Source organism: Equus quagga, chromosome 7 (genome assembly GCF_021613505.1).
Source record: "Equus quagga isolate Etosha38 chromosome 7, UCLA_HA_Equagga_1.0, whole genome shotgun sequence".
NCBI lineage: Eukaryota > Metazoa > Chordata > Mammalia > Perissodactyla > Equidae > Equus > Equus quagga.
This window is the reverse complement of record NC_060273.1, coordinates 118,805,107-118,822,129: the sequence shown is the minus strand read 5'-3', so window position 1 is coordinate 118,822,129 and position 17,023 is coordinate 118,805,107. Positions and strand designations below refer to the sequence as shown.

At 39.3% G+C, this 17,023-nt stretch overlaps 1 protein-coding gene across 1 annotated transcript in view; it reads left to right on the top strand.

The window, feature by feature from the left end:
* The window catches only part of ADGRV1 (adhesion G protein-coupled receptor V1), a 456,854-nt gene that overhangs the window by 136,987 nt on the left and 302,844 nt on the right, over positions 1-17,023 (top strand). Inside the window, exons 62-67 of the mRNA XM_046668226.1 lie at positions 1,178-1,327; positions 2,393-2,866; positions 7,251-7,394; positions 9,571-9,745; positions 11,728-11,863; positions 13,545-14,653. Of these exons, the coding sequence (XP_046524182.1) occupies positions 1,178-1,327; positions 2,393-2,866; positions 7,251-7,394; positions 9,571-9,745; positions 11,728-11,863; positions 13,545-14,653 (2,188 nt within the window). The remainder of the gene's footprint in view (positions 1-1,177; positions 1,328-2,392; positions 2,867-7,250; positions 7,395-9,570; positions 9,746-11,727; positions 11,864-13,544; positions 14,654-17,023) is intronic.

Genomic DNA, 17,023 nt, shown 5'->3' with positions numbered 1-17,023 from the left:
GGCGGAAAGTGCTGGGGACCAAGGCTACTGAAAACAATGTGGAGAGGTGCACTTTTTTTAAGTTTGGAAAATCCTCTTGCCTGGGGTCTGTATCAGTCAGATTTCTCCAGAGAAACAGAGAGAGAGAGATTGATTTTAAGCAATTGGCTCACACAATTTTGGAGGCTGACAAGTCCAAAATCCATGGAGCAAACTGGCAGGCAGGAAACAGGAAAGAACTGGAGTTGCTGTCTTGAGTTTGAGTTTTGTGGGCAGGCAGGCAGGAAGCTCAAGCAGGACTCCTCAACTGCAATCTTGAGGCAGATTCCTTCTTCTCTGGGAGACCGCCGTTTTTGCTCTTAAGGCCTTCAACTGATTGGATAAGGCCCGCCCACCTTATCAAGGTTAATCTCCTTTACTTAAAGTCAACTGATGGTAAATATTAATCACATCTACAAAATACCTTCATAGCAACACCTCGACTATGTTTGACCAAACAGTTGGGCACCGTAGCCTAGCCAAGTCGACACATAAAATTTACCATCACAGGGCTTTTTGCTTCTCTCCACATTGTATCTGAATCAGTAGAAAGAACTTAGTTAAAATTAGCTGGTTAAGTGAAGCAAACATGGGGAAAGTAAAGCTAAATTCAGGCATCGAGGTACTATCCTTTTGAGATTCTACAAATTGTAATTTTCTGGACACATTCCATTATCCTTGGGGAATAAGAACCTACTTGTTTAGTTAACAATCTGTGTAGTAAAGAAGGTTTTTAAAAATTGGTACTTAGGGGGCTGACCCCATGACTGAGTGGTTAAGTTCGTGCACTCCGCTTCAGAGGCCCGGGGTTTCCTGGTTCAGATCCTGGCCGCAGACTTACACACTGCTCATCAAGCCGTGCTGTGGCAGCATCCCACACAGAAGAACTAGAATGACTTACAACTAGGATGTACAACTCTGTGCTGGGGCTTTGGGGAGAAAAAAAAAGGGAAGATTGGCAACAGATGTTTGCTTAGGGCCAATCTTCCTCACCAAAAAGCATACCTTAAAGAAAAAATCAGTAGCTAGATAGATTATATTCAGGTGTTATTTCTGTTTCTTTTATTTCTTCAGCTTAGCTGTGTATTGATCTGTTAGATACTATAATTTCCTCCATAGTTAGTGTGTTATTCACTGTGTTCTCCGTTTCTATTTTTAGATACAAAAGTCTGGTGATCCAAATGGAGTTGTTCAGTTTGCTCCTGAGTCTTTATCTGAGAAGACCTATTCAGAGCCATCAGCTCTGGAAGGGCCGCTAACCATTACTTTCTTTGTCAGAAGAGTCAAGGGCATTTCTGGAGTGATCACGGTATCATTTTTCATTGGATTTTTAAGTAAAGTAACAATTTGCCTAACAAATACGGTTGAAAAGAATGGAGACACTGCATGTGCTGGTTAAACGTTTGATAAACTGAAGTGACATGAGTTTTCAGAGAAGCCAAGAAAGTTCATTTAAGCACCTTTGGGCTCTCTAGCCAGCATCAACCCCTAGCTATCTTTCTAAATTTAGTTACAATTAGATTAAAAAGATCTTCCTGGTACTTAATCATGAAGAGTATGGCTCAACTATTTTGAATTTTCTTGTTTGCTGTAATGTGAAGCTTTTCCTACTTAAGTCTATCAATGATTTTGGCAAATTGCTTAATATATTCTTCACGGCTTTATATCTCAATATATTTTTTCCATTTAGCAGCTGTTTTTTAAGAGGTTTCATTTGTGTTATAATGATATAGAATGTTTGGGGATGCTATTGTAAATCATCAGGATATTCATCTAACAGATTAAGGATATCTGTTTGCTAGCAAACATATTTTTTGAGATTTCTCTATGAATTTACCTCTTTTACTCTATTGGAGATCAACTGGTACTTCTTCAGCTGAAACTTTATGGTTTAGAGTCCAAAAATTCTTGGAGAATGATTCTTAATTCTTGAAACTTTATGGATATTCCTTTTTTGTTAAAAGCGAGCAAAACATATTCCGATATGAAGTATCAGATTATCTACTCACTTTTTATCTTCAAATAATGTGGGTGGTTCACTCTTGAATATATTTGTGGAACTGGCATTTTAAGGTTAGCTTGCTTCTCTTTATCTCTTCAGAATAGGTTATTATTTTAGAAGTAGGTGAAATGAGATCTTGTACTCCTGTCCTGCAAATTGCATACGACAGCCTGAAAGAGTTAATATATTTCGTGATGCCAATGTCATTCCTCCATAGTTTCTAAACTATTTGGAAACTTTAGCTTTGAATAAAATGATTCATAGTTAAAATTTATTTTTTGTATATTATGAAGGACAACGTATAATTTAAAGGATTTTATTTCAATATACTGAATTATATAACTTGGTTGGATTTTTTTCCTTTTATTTTAGGTTTACTGGGAAATAAGTAGTGAGTTTGATATTACTGGAGACTTTCTTTCTGTGAAAGGATTTTTCACCATAGCTGATGGAGAGGGTGAAGTGACCTTTGATGTTCATGTGCTGCCAGATGATGTACCCGAGGTGGAGGAAGATTATGTGATGCAGCTTGTTTCTGTAGAGGGAGGAGCAGAACTGGATCCGGAAAAATGCATCACACGGTTCTCTGTTTCTGCAAATGATGACCCACATGGGGTATTTGCTCTGCATTCAGATCACCAGTCGATATTTATTGGGCAGAACCTTAGTAGATTCATTCAAATTAATATAACCCGGCTTGCTGGAACGTTTGGAGAGGTGGCTGTTGGATATCGAATATCATCTGATCAAAAGGAGCAGCCGATTGTTACTGAAAATGCAGAGAGGCAACTGGTGGTCCAGGATGGGGCCAGATATAAGGTGGACACGGTGCCAGTGAAAAGTCAGGTTTGTAGCACATCTTTAGTTTCTTTGATCAAAGCTGCTTCTGAAGAGCCCTTGCTGATCTCACGATCAGTTTAAAATCTTCTTCAGATAAATTTCAATGTAACCATGAAAAATGCCATAGAAATGCATAGCAATTGTTGGAGAATACAGTTGCAGATTATAAATGAATTAAGTATATTCCTATTTGGAGATAAAATATTTTTGTCTAAACAGTAGTAGGTACTTTTTTTAATACTTACATAGTATCCAAGAACTGTTCCAAGTGCTGTGCATACACATCCACGCGTACACACCTACTTGCACACACCTGCAGGATGCTTATTGAAGGGGAAAAATTTGTAGGCTTCCTAGTGCTCCTACCAAAAGGCAGCGCAGTGAGAAAAAGACTGAGATGTGCTCCCTGGAGTTTGGAGGAACTACGTGAACACAGAGACTGGTACCTGCTTCTCTCCTTGAAAATCTGGAACCTAGGAAATTGGCTCTGATTTTCTGTGATGGTGATGAGGAGAGAGGGCAGCAGACTGCTCTGCCATCATTTAGGGTGAGAGTGATAAGAATATGTGGATTTCCTGTAGGTCAAGTAGATACCCCAGCAGGCTTTCTCAGTCTGAACCACAGAAAATGATTTGAGTGACCGTCTTAATCCTCCCATGGATGGTACAATGCATAGGAGAGAAGTTAATTTATTTCATACATGGGATGCATTATGACACGGGGAATTAATTATCTTATGGTTAAGAGAGGCTGCCCCAAAGGGTAACCAGATTAGCATCATCTTGAGAAAAATCTGCAGGGTGGATTGCGAAGCTAGGAGAGAATCAAAAAGGTGATCATCTCCATGGACAAATAGTGAAGAGTGGGATTCTGAAGTCTTCAAGGAACACCCAAATCGATTCCATGAAAGGTCGAGCATTTGGGTGCCTACCCTCTTGGAGGGATAGCAGTCAGCCAGTGTTAGCTGAGAAAGCACTACAGCAGCAAGGCAAGATCTTTGTCATTCTTTCTCAAATCAACCCCTCCACTGCCCCTAGAAGTGCCAGAAAATTGATGGAAAGGTCCAAGTGGGGCCTGGAGGAGGATGGAGACAACATACCATGACCCTTTTGTCACTGTAGATCTTGAGGTATGGCTGGAGCAAGAACTGGGATAAACAGGGAGGTTTAACTGAATGGAGATAGAAGTTTTCATTGATATAGATGTGGCCCTTGCCTTTCTGAAAGTGACTGAAAGCTGTGAGATCTAACCACAACGTTGTCAAAGGGTAGTGGAAAGAAACCCCATAAAGCAGTAACAGGAGAGAAAGGAAGCAGCTTTCTATTTGTATTCCACTAAGTTTAGCCCACCCAGTAATTGATGATCTTAGTTTCATATAAGCTTATGATCAATAGAAAATAGGTTATCATTCAGCGTATTATACTAATTCATACCTGCTCTGTAACCTTTTGATCTTTTGTGCCCCTGGGTCTTGTCTTTGTTGTTTAATAAAGGGGAAAAATGAAGGCTTCTTAGTGAGACATGGGTCCCATAGCTATTTCTCCATCCCTGTGGTTCTCCGGGGGACTGACTTAATACCATGGGCCTGTTTTATCAGTTTGTAACCTCCGTTTCCTATATCCAAAAATTCTCAAGACTGGAATATAGAGCACAAGCTGGGGAAATGAGAGGCGGATTCAGTTAACCAGAATATCATTGTACTAAGTCTCATTTACAAGTGAGAAAAGTTTTACAAAATACAGTGTGCTTAAATTATGTGCCTTGAAACATTTTCCCATACACATCTACATAACATCACCTTCTGAACATATTCTAGTTATAGTCTCTGCTAATAAACACCAGGCGGCATTCCTTTAACTTTTCAAGGAATAGTTTTGTATCATTTTATAATAAGATTTTATAATAAGACATGCCACAGTGAAGAGTCTATTATTCTATTATTTTGCTAAGCAATGTGGATAGTGTAGAATTACTCTCAGACTATGTATAGAAAATCCAAAATATGTGATACATATTAGATGGACTGAGACCCTCGATCTTCCTGCCTCTTAGATTGTCTCTTGTCACGAGTGGTACCTGGAATGTTTTGAAGGATGGTAGTCTTCTTTTCATTTCATTTTGAAAGCTTGGTGGTACAGTTTGTAAAGATACTTAGCTTTTCCTAATACTATTTGAATTATCTATAAATTTCTTAATATTTTCTTTAAACTTATTTTAATTATTTTTATGATTTCTATTTTCAATAGAGAGAAACACAAATTTACTAGCTTATGCATGCATGAAAGCTTCCTCTTATTGCTTACTTTAACATCTGTCATGAACATAGTTAAAATGGCATTGGTTCCTTCTCCCTCTCACATTCCAGGACGTGTGGTGTAAGACTGCACCAAGATTATTAGGTGTTGCTGCGTGAGTTAGTCTTTCAAGGTAACTGTTTGGGGGAAGGTGTGACGTGCATAAACCAAGGGTGGGACTTTTTCAGTGGTTCCTTCTTCCCTCACATACTGAGTGTTACACATCGCTCTTTGAAGCTGGGGATTAGTTACAAGAGTTACGTACAGTTCAACCTGCTCCACCCTCCTAGTAAAAGTTAGGACTTTGGACAGGTCAGCCACAGAGAAGGACCTTCAAATGGGTCTTTGAACAGGGTAAGTTTCCATTAGGCTCTGAAAACTAGACGGATCTTGATGTTTGTTTACCACCAGGACCTTGGAGTGTAAACTATTACCACCCCTGATTAACAACAGGCTTGTATGAGGCACACACTGACAATAAGAATCATTGGCACACTAAAGAAGCAAGTCTAAATTTAGAAGAATTTAAGTTAGAATGCAAGAAGAATTTTATATTTGCCATTGAGTCATTTATTCAAACGTTTATTGAGAACCTGCTATTGTGAGAAGCACAGCAGATCCAAAGATGGCAAAGACACAATCCTGTTGTCGTGTTGCTCCCTGCCTAGTGTGGGAGAAGACCTATTAACACCCCATTGTAAAAGCATGTGGATAAGCAGTGTTCGAGATGTGCACAGGATATTATGGGGCTGTAAATTCCTTCTATTTGTGCCCCAGTGCCATCCAGAATGGTGGGAAATATGTAAAACCGTATTGGTGGTTCAGTCCTGGGTCAGAGAAATGGAAGGGCATGCTGGAGAACATGATCAGCTCCTAAAAACCTTTAAGTTCCTTTTCAAATTAATCTAACTGCTGTTCTTCTGTAGGCAAACCAGCTTCCCCTCAAATGCGTTGTCATTCCTGTCCAACTTTATGGTTAATTCCTGCCCCCAGGGATCTGCCACATGACACAAGTCTGTGTGCTGGATGGGCCCATGAACAGAGGAGCTGGGTGGAAGGGCACAAATGACTGGGTGCTTTAAACTGACACCTGGGCCTTCATTCTTTTGGAAATAAGGATTAAAGAAACCCTCAGCTGCCCAGCCAGTGAACTGCATGGGGCTGGGGCACATGCTTGAAGTCAGGACGCTGTGATTTATTTCTGTTTCCTTGGCACTTGACCTATGATTCATGTTCGGTGAATGCCATTTTGAAAACACGAAGAGTGATTGAATGAATGAAACATCTGCTACCCCTGTGTTGCACAACATTTGAAACTGCTGTAGTACGTGTTTTGCACATTTTGGGGGGGGTGATGAGTGTTTAAGGACATGATATTTAAAGGACAAACAGATTCCACAGAAATGGTTGTTTTTATATTCAATAAAGATGTACTGAGTTTTTAGTAGTGTTCCGGGTTATGGGGTAACTCGGGGGCTTACCCATCATAAATAGCAATGTTTCTATGGGAAAATGTGTTGTAAGTTTCAAAAAGGAAAGTCTTTTAGTGTAACAGCAGTTTTTAAATTCAGGATTTCCCCTATTTTGTTGCATTCTAAGATTATGAAAATTGGTAATCTAATACATGGTTTAGTATTTTCTATTTATCCAAAATATTCAAATAATCGGTATACCTAAATCATTATCCATTTTGAGTAAACATCATTAGCGTCATTAGTTATTAGTCAATGAAGAGGAAGAAAGTGAGTTTTGCTGGTTTTAGGGGCTGACTATTCATCAGTGAGCTCCTTCCATCCCTGTGGCACGTAATTCTATCACTAATACTGCTTCTGTGACGCTCATGCTTCTTGGGGCCCTTTGGAAACACACAGAGAATTTGCAAATTTGTATTTTTTATACTCTACAAATACCACTCCTTGCTCCACAGTCTTCATACTGGTGATTTTTTTTTATAACAAGGGGGAAAGAACATATGTTGATAAAGCTGATACTAAAGGAACCCGAGACAGTGTGCTAACGACTCGTCAAATGTCAGTGTTTTTCTCTGAAAATTAGTTTATGGTACTAAAAAACTCATTCATACTGTTTGTTCCTAGGTCTTTCTATCCCTGGGCTCGAATTTCACCTTGCAGCTGGTGACTGTGATGCTTGTTGGTGGACGTTTCTATGGAATGCCAAAAATTCTCCAGGAAGCAAAATCCGCTGTCCTTTCTGTCCCAGAGGAAGCTGCCAATTCCCAGGTAAGCGGCCCTGGGTGTGGTACTATCCGGGAACCACAAGAGGGCAGCTTTTACAGGAAGGACTAAGATTCTTAGAATCTCTTACAATTCACTATTTCTTTAAATCTAAGTTATTCTATGAATATCCAAGAGACATTATGGATACACTACATGAAAATAATTTGTCAATCTTCAACATTCGGTAGAAAAATATGTTCCGTTTTTGGAGTTTTAGAAAGTTTGTGTCTTGTAGAATTTGAAGGTAAGGTATAGCATTTTTAAAATAACAATCACCTGAAGTCAAAATTTCCAGGTTTTCTCTTGATATTGAATATTCAATATAGAGGTATTTTGTGCTAAATAATTAAAATTAGAATGAAACATTAGTTAATATTTCAGACTTTTTCATTTACTAACATTGTAAATATTTGTCTTTAGTTTTGGGGACTCTGTTTTCTGTGGCAAGTTTGTGCTTATGTAGATAAAGGCTAGTGGTGAGATCCTGTGACACTGTTGCACCTAAATATTTGAATATTCTACCTGAGTTGATCGGAAGAAAGATGGTTTCCTCACGTCTTCATAAATTCACGTTAGAACAAAGAACACCTTGAGGGCTTTGCTTCCTGTGTAGGCCGATTCTGTCAGGATTGCAACAAGACACGGCTGTTGTCTCTGGCTGTGGTAGCATGTGTATTTTTGAAACCATTATGAGATATCAGTGCATCCTGCTCTTCAGGTGGGAGCGCCTTCATGTTGACTAAGGCAAGCCTGGCCCAAGATGCTGACGTGGAACCGGTGCAGATGAAGGGGCGGGAGTCTGCGCAGATCTGGCCAGCAGCTTATGTAACACGGTCTCTGGCCACTAAGGGGATGCTCTTCAGTTACTCCCTCCTGGGCTACTTCTCCACAGGGAATGCATTTGCTTTGTCCCCTAAACTGGAATCCACCAATATTACAAATAACTGAGAGGAATGTTTTCTTTCTTTACGTCCTCTGTTCAAGAGGGAGTGAGGGTATAGAATTTAATAATGCTTTGAAGTTTTTTTATCTTCTTTTTGCTCACAGATTTTTATGAAAAAGATTCTTTTCAACTTGAACCATTCATTTGGAGTAGTAAAGTATTTCCTACTCCTTGTCCATGCACGTTGTCACCAGACTGTGTCACCCCAAATGGCAAGATAGGGCCAGCCATAGTGTATTCCCATCCCTGGTGTATCCTCTGTATTCTTAGCCGTGTGTGTGTGTGTGATGGGGCTAGGACACCTTCAAACAGCCTCTAGCCATGAGCAAGCATGATCTAGATTTACCAAAGCCTTTGGCAATTGCTGAGCAGAAGCCTCACTGTAACAGAGTCTGGGCTGGTGTCAAATTGAAAGTTTGTTTTTCTTTTTTGTGGCTCTGAAGCTATCCTGTAACATCCTCTCATACTTTTCTGTTACTCTACATTCCAATTTGAAATGGGGAGAATGAGTCTTACATATAACTGTTGATCATATGGTATCCAAAATTTATAGATATTAGGAATAAAAGGTAAACTGAGTCATACAGATCACAAAGTAAAGCCAGGAATCTGATTTCACTCTTAGGCATGGACCAGAACTTATTTCATCCATAAATCATCTATAAATCCCAGCATAGCCTGGGAAGGTTGCACTTCAAACGAGATCTTACTCAATGTAGATGAAAAAGATGATTATTTAAAAAAAAAAAAACTTTGAAGCTTTATGATCCTCAAAAAAAAATTAAATTGAATCAAAGAACTGAAAAGAACCTTACCAGGAAATCGAGTTCATCGTGCTCATTTTATAAACGAAGAAATTTGTGATATCTTAGAAAGAAGTCAAACTTTAGTTTTAGACAAAGCGGTTGTCTAGGCCCGTGACCAAGTCGTATTAAAATGCCATTTTTAATCTTTTGCTTTCATTTAACCATAATTACATTTGTCTTTTTTAGATTCTGCTAATTCAAAGGGTTGCAATTTGATTAAACAATAAAGCTGTAAACTATAATCTGAGTTATAAAATAGAATACATTTTCAAATCTGAGATGTCATTTCTTAAACATTACTCTTTGAGTATAGTTTAAAACAAGAAAATATATAGATAAACAAAGGGGAAGTTGACATTTAACCCACTCTTCAGAAAACGAGCACCTTTAGGGAGAAATAGAATAATATTCTAAGCATGTTTCTCCTCAGGTTGGATTTGCATCTACTACTTTTCCTCTCGTGGACATCACTGCCGGGACGAGCCACGTTGTGGTTTCTAGAAGAGGCACGTATGGCTCTCTCACCGTGGCCTGGGCGGCCGGATACGCTCCTGGGTCAGAAATCCCTGAATTCATTGTTGTCGGCAACATGACCCCAGAACTGGGTGAGTTGTGGCTTTTCTAAGATGAGCCTGTAGAACATGGAGGTGTGTAATTGGCCGATGGTTTTCTTGGATCATCCTTACTCTGGACACCGAACGGTTTTGCTTTCTAATACAACACTCCCGTGTTTAAGTGATCAGGGTTGTGCAGGCTGCTTGATGAGATGAGGAAAACCTTATTCAGTCATTTAAAAACTTCATACTTCACCTGGAAATAGAGGTCACTAAGCAGACTAGTCTGCCCATCTATTAGTAGTTTGTGAAAAGTAGTTCTAAAAATCAAATTTGGCCCATATAGTGATAAAAAAGACACGCCTTGGTATCCATTTACACGTTCACCTGAATATTCTGACAGTAGAGCAGCTGTTACTTCATCTACTTCCTTTTGAAATCATACCATGAGCTCTGTGAGGCTGAGGAAGCTGCAAATGTTGGATGGTTTGACCTCTACCGTGTTATAGAAAGCTCATTGCAAATTCCTATAATGACAGTTTATAAAGGACTTTCCAGCAGGCTCAGGATCTTTGAAGTTCCCCCTCCTTTATTTACAGTGTCCTGCTGGTCACCAGGCAAAAGCCATTCAGCCTCAGTAATGACTCTGATGAATCCTGCATCGTGGACTGAGAGCCTCAGTCTCTCAGTGAGGGTAGAATGACTTTCATTTTCCTAAGGTCTTGCATCACAGAGATAAGAAGGAATGGAAACTGAACTCCTCAAGCTGATGGGGGTGAGGGCTAGGAACCGTAGAATGACAACATTGTCATGCCAACTTCCATCCCAATAGAAAGCCCAGAAATAGATAAAGCGCAAATGTGGATGCTTGAACGAGAGACCCCGGAGCACCAGCACTGCCCTGGGTCCTGAGGTTTCTTAACCTCTGATGGGTACCCCTGCTCTGATATGTCAAACACTGATGCCTCCTCATTTTCCTTCTGGCACGTCATCTAAGTTAAAGATACGTAATTATCCTTCTTGTGTATTTTCTAGCCCTTTCTTCTGCAGAAGCCCTTGTCTTCAAGCCCTCACCTTTTCTGTCACTTTGGATGATATGCACAGCTCAATATAATTTAGTTTTTTTCTTTTTGTATTAGTAACCACTTACTAGGTACAAAAAGATTTATTTGTAGAAATATTGTTCTTTATGAGTGTGTATGTAAGTCTGTGCTTACATATAAAATTAATGTTCAAAAGCTTTAGTGAATTTATAACTTGATTAAACTAAAATAGCAGGAGTTTCCAAGTAGATTGATATTTTCAAGCAGATTTGTTGAGTTTTTTGAGTTTTATAATAAAAATTTTCAAACATGATGCTAAGTAAAGCGACTAGTAAAATAAACACCCATAAACTCACTGTCTAGATTTTACAGTTGTTACATTCCACCATATTTGTGACATTTTTTTGAAGTTATGTATTATTATCTTTTAGCTTTATTAGCTTTATTTTTTAGCTTTATTGTATTACATACAAAAAATTGCACACCTTTAATGTATATAGCCTGATGAGTTTGGACATATGCGTGCGTCCATGGTACCATCACGACAACCAAGGGACTAAACATATCCATCACTTCGAAAGATGTTCCTGAAGTAATTTAAAGTAAAATACGCCCATTATGATATTTCCCTCCAAACTGCTTCAATATGTGTCTCTAAAATATGCTGGGGCCACATTTCAAACCACAGTCTAATGCCAAGTACACATCAGAGCTTGCCTAACGCCATTCTCTTCCCACTACTTGATTTTGTAACAAAGAAACAAAAAGGAATCAATGGGATGAGCAGACTGGGATTGAAGGCAAGGTTTGTGTGGTCTAGGGGGCTTCTTATCAGTTTGTTTACCTTCCCCCACTTTTACAATGTTTTACCTTCTGTAGTCAAAGAATTCTGGAAAAGAAGATAGATATTGCGGTACATTTTTAAGAGTTGAATCCCAATTTGAGAACTCAGAAGTGAAACCGTACTTCCCTTTTCGTGTTCCCTTTTAGGGAGCCTTTCGTTTTCCCATGGAGAACAAAGTAGAGGAGTCTTGCTGTGGACATTTCCCAGCCCTGGGCGGCCAGAGGCCTTTGTTACTCATCTCTCGGGGGTGCAGAGCGGTGCCCCAGGAGGGGCTCAGCTTCGGTAAGACCCACCCCATTCTCAACCAAGAAAGTCTCTGAGGAATGGTCTGGAATTTATCAGTCGAAACAGAAAAAGACACAAGGATCGCTTTCCTTGAAGCAGACGCAGAAACAATTTTAGTGTAGAGCAGAATATGGCCAGCGTGCCCAAGGTGCCACAGAGGGAGGCTGGCTTTCCTAGGGTCACCACCTACTGCTGGCCTTGAGGAGGGTTCATTATGACCTCTACCTCGAGAGTGTTGGCCTGGGGTAACACCTCCAGTAAGAACCATGGTGGCAAATTCACCTGTTTTTAAAGGAGCAGCTGAAAAATACCTGACTTCCGCAGGGGGTTAAGAGTAAGAATAAGGCATCACAGGAAGATGATAATGCAACTGGTTTAAACCAGTGGCTCTTTTGAATTTAATTTAAATCAGTATATTTGCAGATAACTATGTCCCAGCCAAAAACAATTTATTTTTCTCATACTTGGGCTCAGCTTGATAAGAACAACAGAGAGCCAGACACATGGATTGAGTCCTGACTCTGCCGCTTGCTTACTGTGCGACTTTGGCAAAGTTACTTGATCTTTCTGTTTTTCAGTTTACTTATTTGTAAAATGTGGAAAATGTGTGGAAGTATGTTTGTATATATGTTTATGTGTGGGCGATATTCGTTGGCAGAATTGAATATGGCTTTAGATTATACATATACCGTTTAAAAAATCTTTGGCCACAGAACATATTTCAGGGTGACAAATTCAAATGCCTTTAACAACCACAGTAATAGCTAACAGTTTTATAGTGCTTACCCTAGGCCAAGCATTGCTTTAAGATACGTATTTTAAAATTAAATTTTATTTGTTTTACTCTTCACAGCAACCGTATGACATAGATGCTATTGTTAGTATCCCCTTTTAAAGATGAAGATAATGAGTCACAGATAGATTATGTAACGAACCCAGCATCACACAGCTAATAAGTGTTGGGTGGTGATTTGAACCCAGAGTGTCTGGCCACTGTCTGAGCTCTTAACCACTATACTGTGTGTTGAATGATGAGTTCTTGACAACAGAGAGTAATGGGCTCTGGGGTGTTCTCCCTAAAGGCATTCAAATTTAAGTTTAAAAAAACCTGTTAGCTGAAGAAAATATGTCTGTGGTCTGGATTATGCTGATGGGCCTACCAGAGGAAAAAGATAAGGATGTCATTCAATCATAGATGTTTCTTCCAATTCATATATAAATTTTAGCAACATTTGTCTGAGGGAATAGTCCCATTACTAACCAGTTGGAAGAAGCAAGGATTTTGCATCTAGTAGGGGCAACTATTTCTATTTGGTAGTTAAGAAGTTTGGCTGGCATCCAGAACATGTAAGAGTTTTTGGTTTCCTGTGCATGGATCGAAATACGGAGCCCAATGTTTCAGATCCTTTAGAGAGCTTCTGTGGGGTGACTGGGGAAATGGACAAGAGATGAATGAGTTCTTCACTTTGCTAAAACTTCTTAGGTCCCCTCACCTGGCGTTGCAGCCCCTGTTCTTACATTTCTCGTGCTCTGGTATCTTCATCAATAAGTAAGTAGAGTTTTATGGAATTTGAAAGGACATCTTAAATAAACCTAAGCAGCATCTTAGATATGTGATGAATCTCTGCAGTGTTCCTATTTTTTGTCTGTTCTTTCATGGTATAATTTGTTTTTCCAGATCAGGTTTCACTGTTGCTGAAATTGAACCAATGGGAGTCTTTCAACTTTCCCCTAGTTCAAGAAATATCGTCGTGGCAGAGGATACACAGACGATCAGATTACATGTACAAAGACTGTTTGGGTTCCACGGCGATCTTGTTAAAGTTTCCTATCAGACAACTGCAGGAAGCGCAAAGCCCCTGGAAGACTTTGAGCCTGTTCAGAATGGGGAACTGCTTTTTCAAAAATTCCAAGCTGAGGTTGATTTTGAAATAATCATTATTAACGATCAGCTTTCTGAGACAGAAGAAATTTTTTACGTTAATCTAACTTCAGTAGAAATGAAAGGATTACAAAAGTTCGATGCTAATTGGAGACCACGCCTGAATCTGGATTTCAGTGTGGCAGTGATCACAATATTGGATGATGGTGACCTGGCAGAAATGGATGTTTCTTTCCCCAAGACGACTGTGGCTGTAGCAACTGACACAGCTCTCATTCCTATAGAGACGGACTCCTCCACCACACTCTCTGAGACAACCAAGATAACTGCCATTCCACAGCCAACTGAGATAGTTGCCACTGTTACTGAGGCCGGTGGTACATATGCCATTCCTGGGAAACTTGTCACCCTTCCTGGTACATCTGCCATGTCTGAGAAGCCTGATGTGACCACTGTAACTGCCAGTGTTGCCATTCATGGAACATTTAGTCTTGGGCCATCCAGAGTTTACGTTGAAGAGGAAATGAAGAATGGCACATTTAATGTTGCAGAAGTTCTCATCCGAAGAACTGATGGGTTTACTGGCAATGTAAGTGTAACAGTTAAAACTTTTGGTGAAAGATCTGCTCAGAAGGAACCAAGTACATTTCCCCTTCGTGATGTCTATGGAATTTCCAACCTAACGTGGGCAATTGAAGAAGAAGACTTTGAAGAACAAAGTGTTATCCTTTCATTTGTAGATGGAGAAAGAGAACGTAAAATATTGGTTCAAATTTTGGATGATGAGGAGCCTGAGGGGCAGGAATTCTTCTTTGTGTTTCTCACAGACCCTCAAGGGGGAGCACAGATTGTGAAGGAAAAAGATGATGCTGGATTTGCAGCTTTTGCCATGATCATTATTGCAGGTATATCTTTGGAGCGATGCAGATAAAAATGTACTTTTGTGATACAGATTTTGTGATAAGATCATTCTATCCTAAATTTAAGAGGGTGCATTACTTAAATCACTTATCATAATTCATTTAAACAATTTTTTTCTCGGGTATGGACATGTAACATGAACTCATGATGTTGCTCTGAGTGCCAGGCTAGAATTTAGTGGACTGTAAATGTCACTTATCTCAGAGCCAGTTAAACAGTCATTGAATCTATACTTTCACAGTATAGGTAAAACCTTAAAAACATTTGTCATTTTCTTCCTCTTAAGAAAATACTTAATTTAATCATCCAAGCACAATGATGACCTATTGTGTTTTGAAACCTCATTCGGAATTTCCCAACCACTTTCCATAATCCATCCTAAAGTCTAAGATCTCATTGTCAGGAAATTCTTTGTATGTGTTGGGAAATAGATTAAAACTATTTCCTTTTGTTCTGCTTTTGAACCATTGCAGTTTGTATAACTTTTGTACTATTGGGTATACACATGACAATAGCCTAAAAATTCAATAACTTTTTTTTTTTTGATGAGGAAGATTGACCCTGAGCTAACATCTGTGCCAATCTTCCTCTATTTTGTATGTGGGATGCCACCACATCATGGCTTGATGAGCAGTGTGTAGGTCCATCCCTGGGATCTGAAGTCCAGGCCACTGAAGCAGAGCACGCGAACTTAACCATCATGCCACCAGGGTGGCCCCACAATGACTTTTTTTTTTGAGGAAGATTAGACCTGAGCTAACATCTGCTGCCAATCCTCCTCTTTTTGTTAAGGAAGACTGGCCCTGAATTAACATCCGTGCCCATCTTCCTCCACTTTATATGTGGGGTGCCTGCCACAGCATGGCTTGCCAAGCAGTGCCACGTCCGCACCCGGGATCTGAACCAGTGAACCCTGGGCCCCCGAAGCAGAATGTGCGAACTTAACCACTGCACCACTGGGCCGGCCCCAACAATGACTGTTTTTAAAGAGTTCCGTATGGATCTTAGAAAATCTTTTGGTGATAGTTTGCAGTTTTTCTCTGAAATTATACTGTATTCTTTAAGTGGATTAGCTCAGCTTGTCAGTACTTTACACTAACTGGTATATTGACAAGGCCATCTCATGATTCGTACCTACTGTGCCGTTATACAAATGTTTGTGAGTTTTACACAGTGTTTTAGAGTTTCACATACACTATGATAAAACAGTATAGTGGAAAGAAAACTTAAAATCATGAGGCCTATAGTTTTGGCCCAGATCAGTTATTAACTGGGAGACCTTGATTAAATCACTTGGTGTCTATGCTTTATCTTTCTCTTTTATGAAAGGAAAATTTTAGAATAAACATCTCTGTGATCCACTTCTAGGATTTGATGCTTCCCAGAATTTTTATTTTATTTTAGCCATTTAATTATAATTCAGTCATAATTTTGCAGTTGTGTAACTTCCTTTCATATGCAGCATCATCGTTTGTTTTTTACCCTACAAAGGTGCACCAATTAGAATTAATGTTACTTATTCCTATTGCTCTAGTTTATTGGGTATTGTAAATTCTACTTCTGTTCTACCAGTTACTTAACTAATTTTGATTCACATCAACTTAATGCCATCTACGTGTTTCTTGTCAAATTATTTTGGCACTCCAACAGCCTCCTCCCTGATTCTGTGATGTACATATTTTATTACAGTTATTTGAATATGACCAGGGCTGATAGTCAAAATATTTAGCAATTAGTTTGGCAGAGGCATAGACCAATCAAAATGGTTGTTAGAGGCTCCTGGTTATCCCAGGCATTACCTCATTAGTTACTGGATCATGAGGAGAGCTTATGGTCCTGGATAGGGTGGTGGCAGAGGGTTCTTCGTGGGCTCAGGACAGCAGCTGAGAATGGAAGTGCTCGTCAGTTGCTATGGCGGATCAGTGCCTACCAAGATGGCATACCAAAACCACATTTAGATTTTAGAACAAACCTTCAAAATAAATCACTGGAAAAAATAGTTTATTTAATTTTGTTTTGTATCATTGGCACATTACAAGTCTTGAAATTTACTAGAAATGTGACATCAAATTTATTATTGTGTATGTGGCAAGGGAAGCGTTATATTCATTAGAACCATGTTAGTTCCTATCATATTGGAAAAGAAAATGAAAATTCTGCTTGTGAGAAGCTTATAGTGTTCTTGTCAAGACCACATTCCCTCTCAAAGTGATAAGAAAACAACTGCTGTTGAGGAGAAAAAGTTGATATCAGGTTCTGCTGCAGGGCTAAGAAATGATTGTAGTGATTAATGAGTGAGGATGAGGATGGACATCTGGCTGAGTCAAAACACACTTGAGACGCTGGGACAAAGA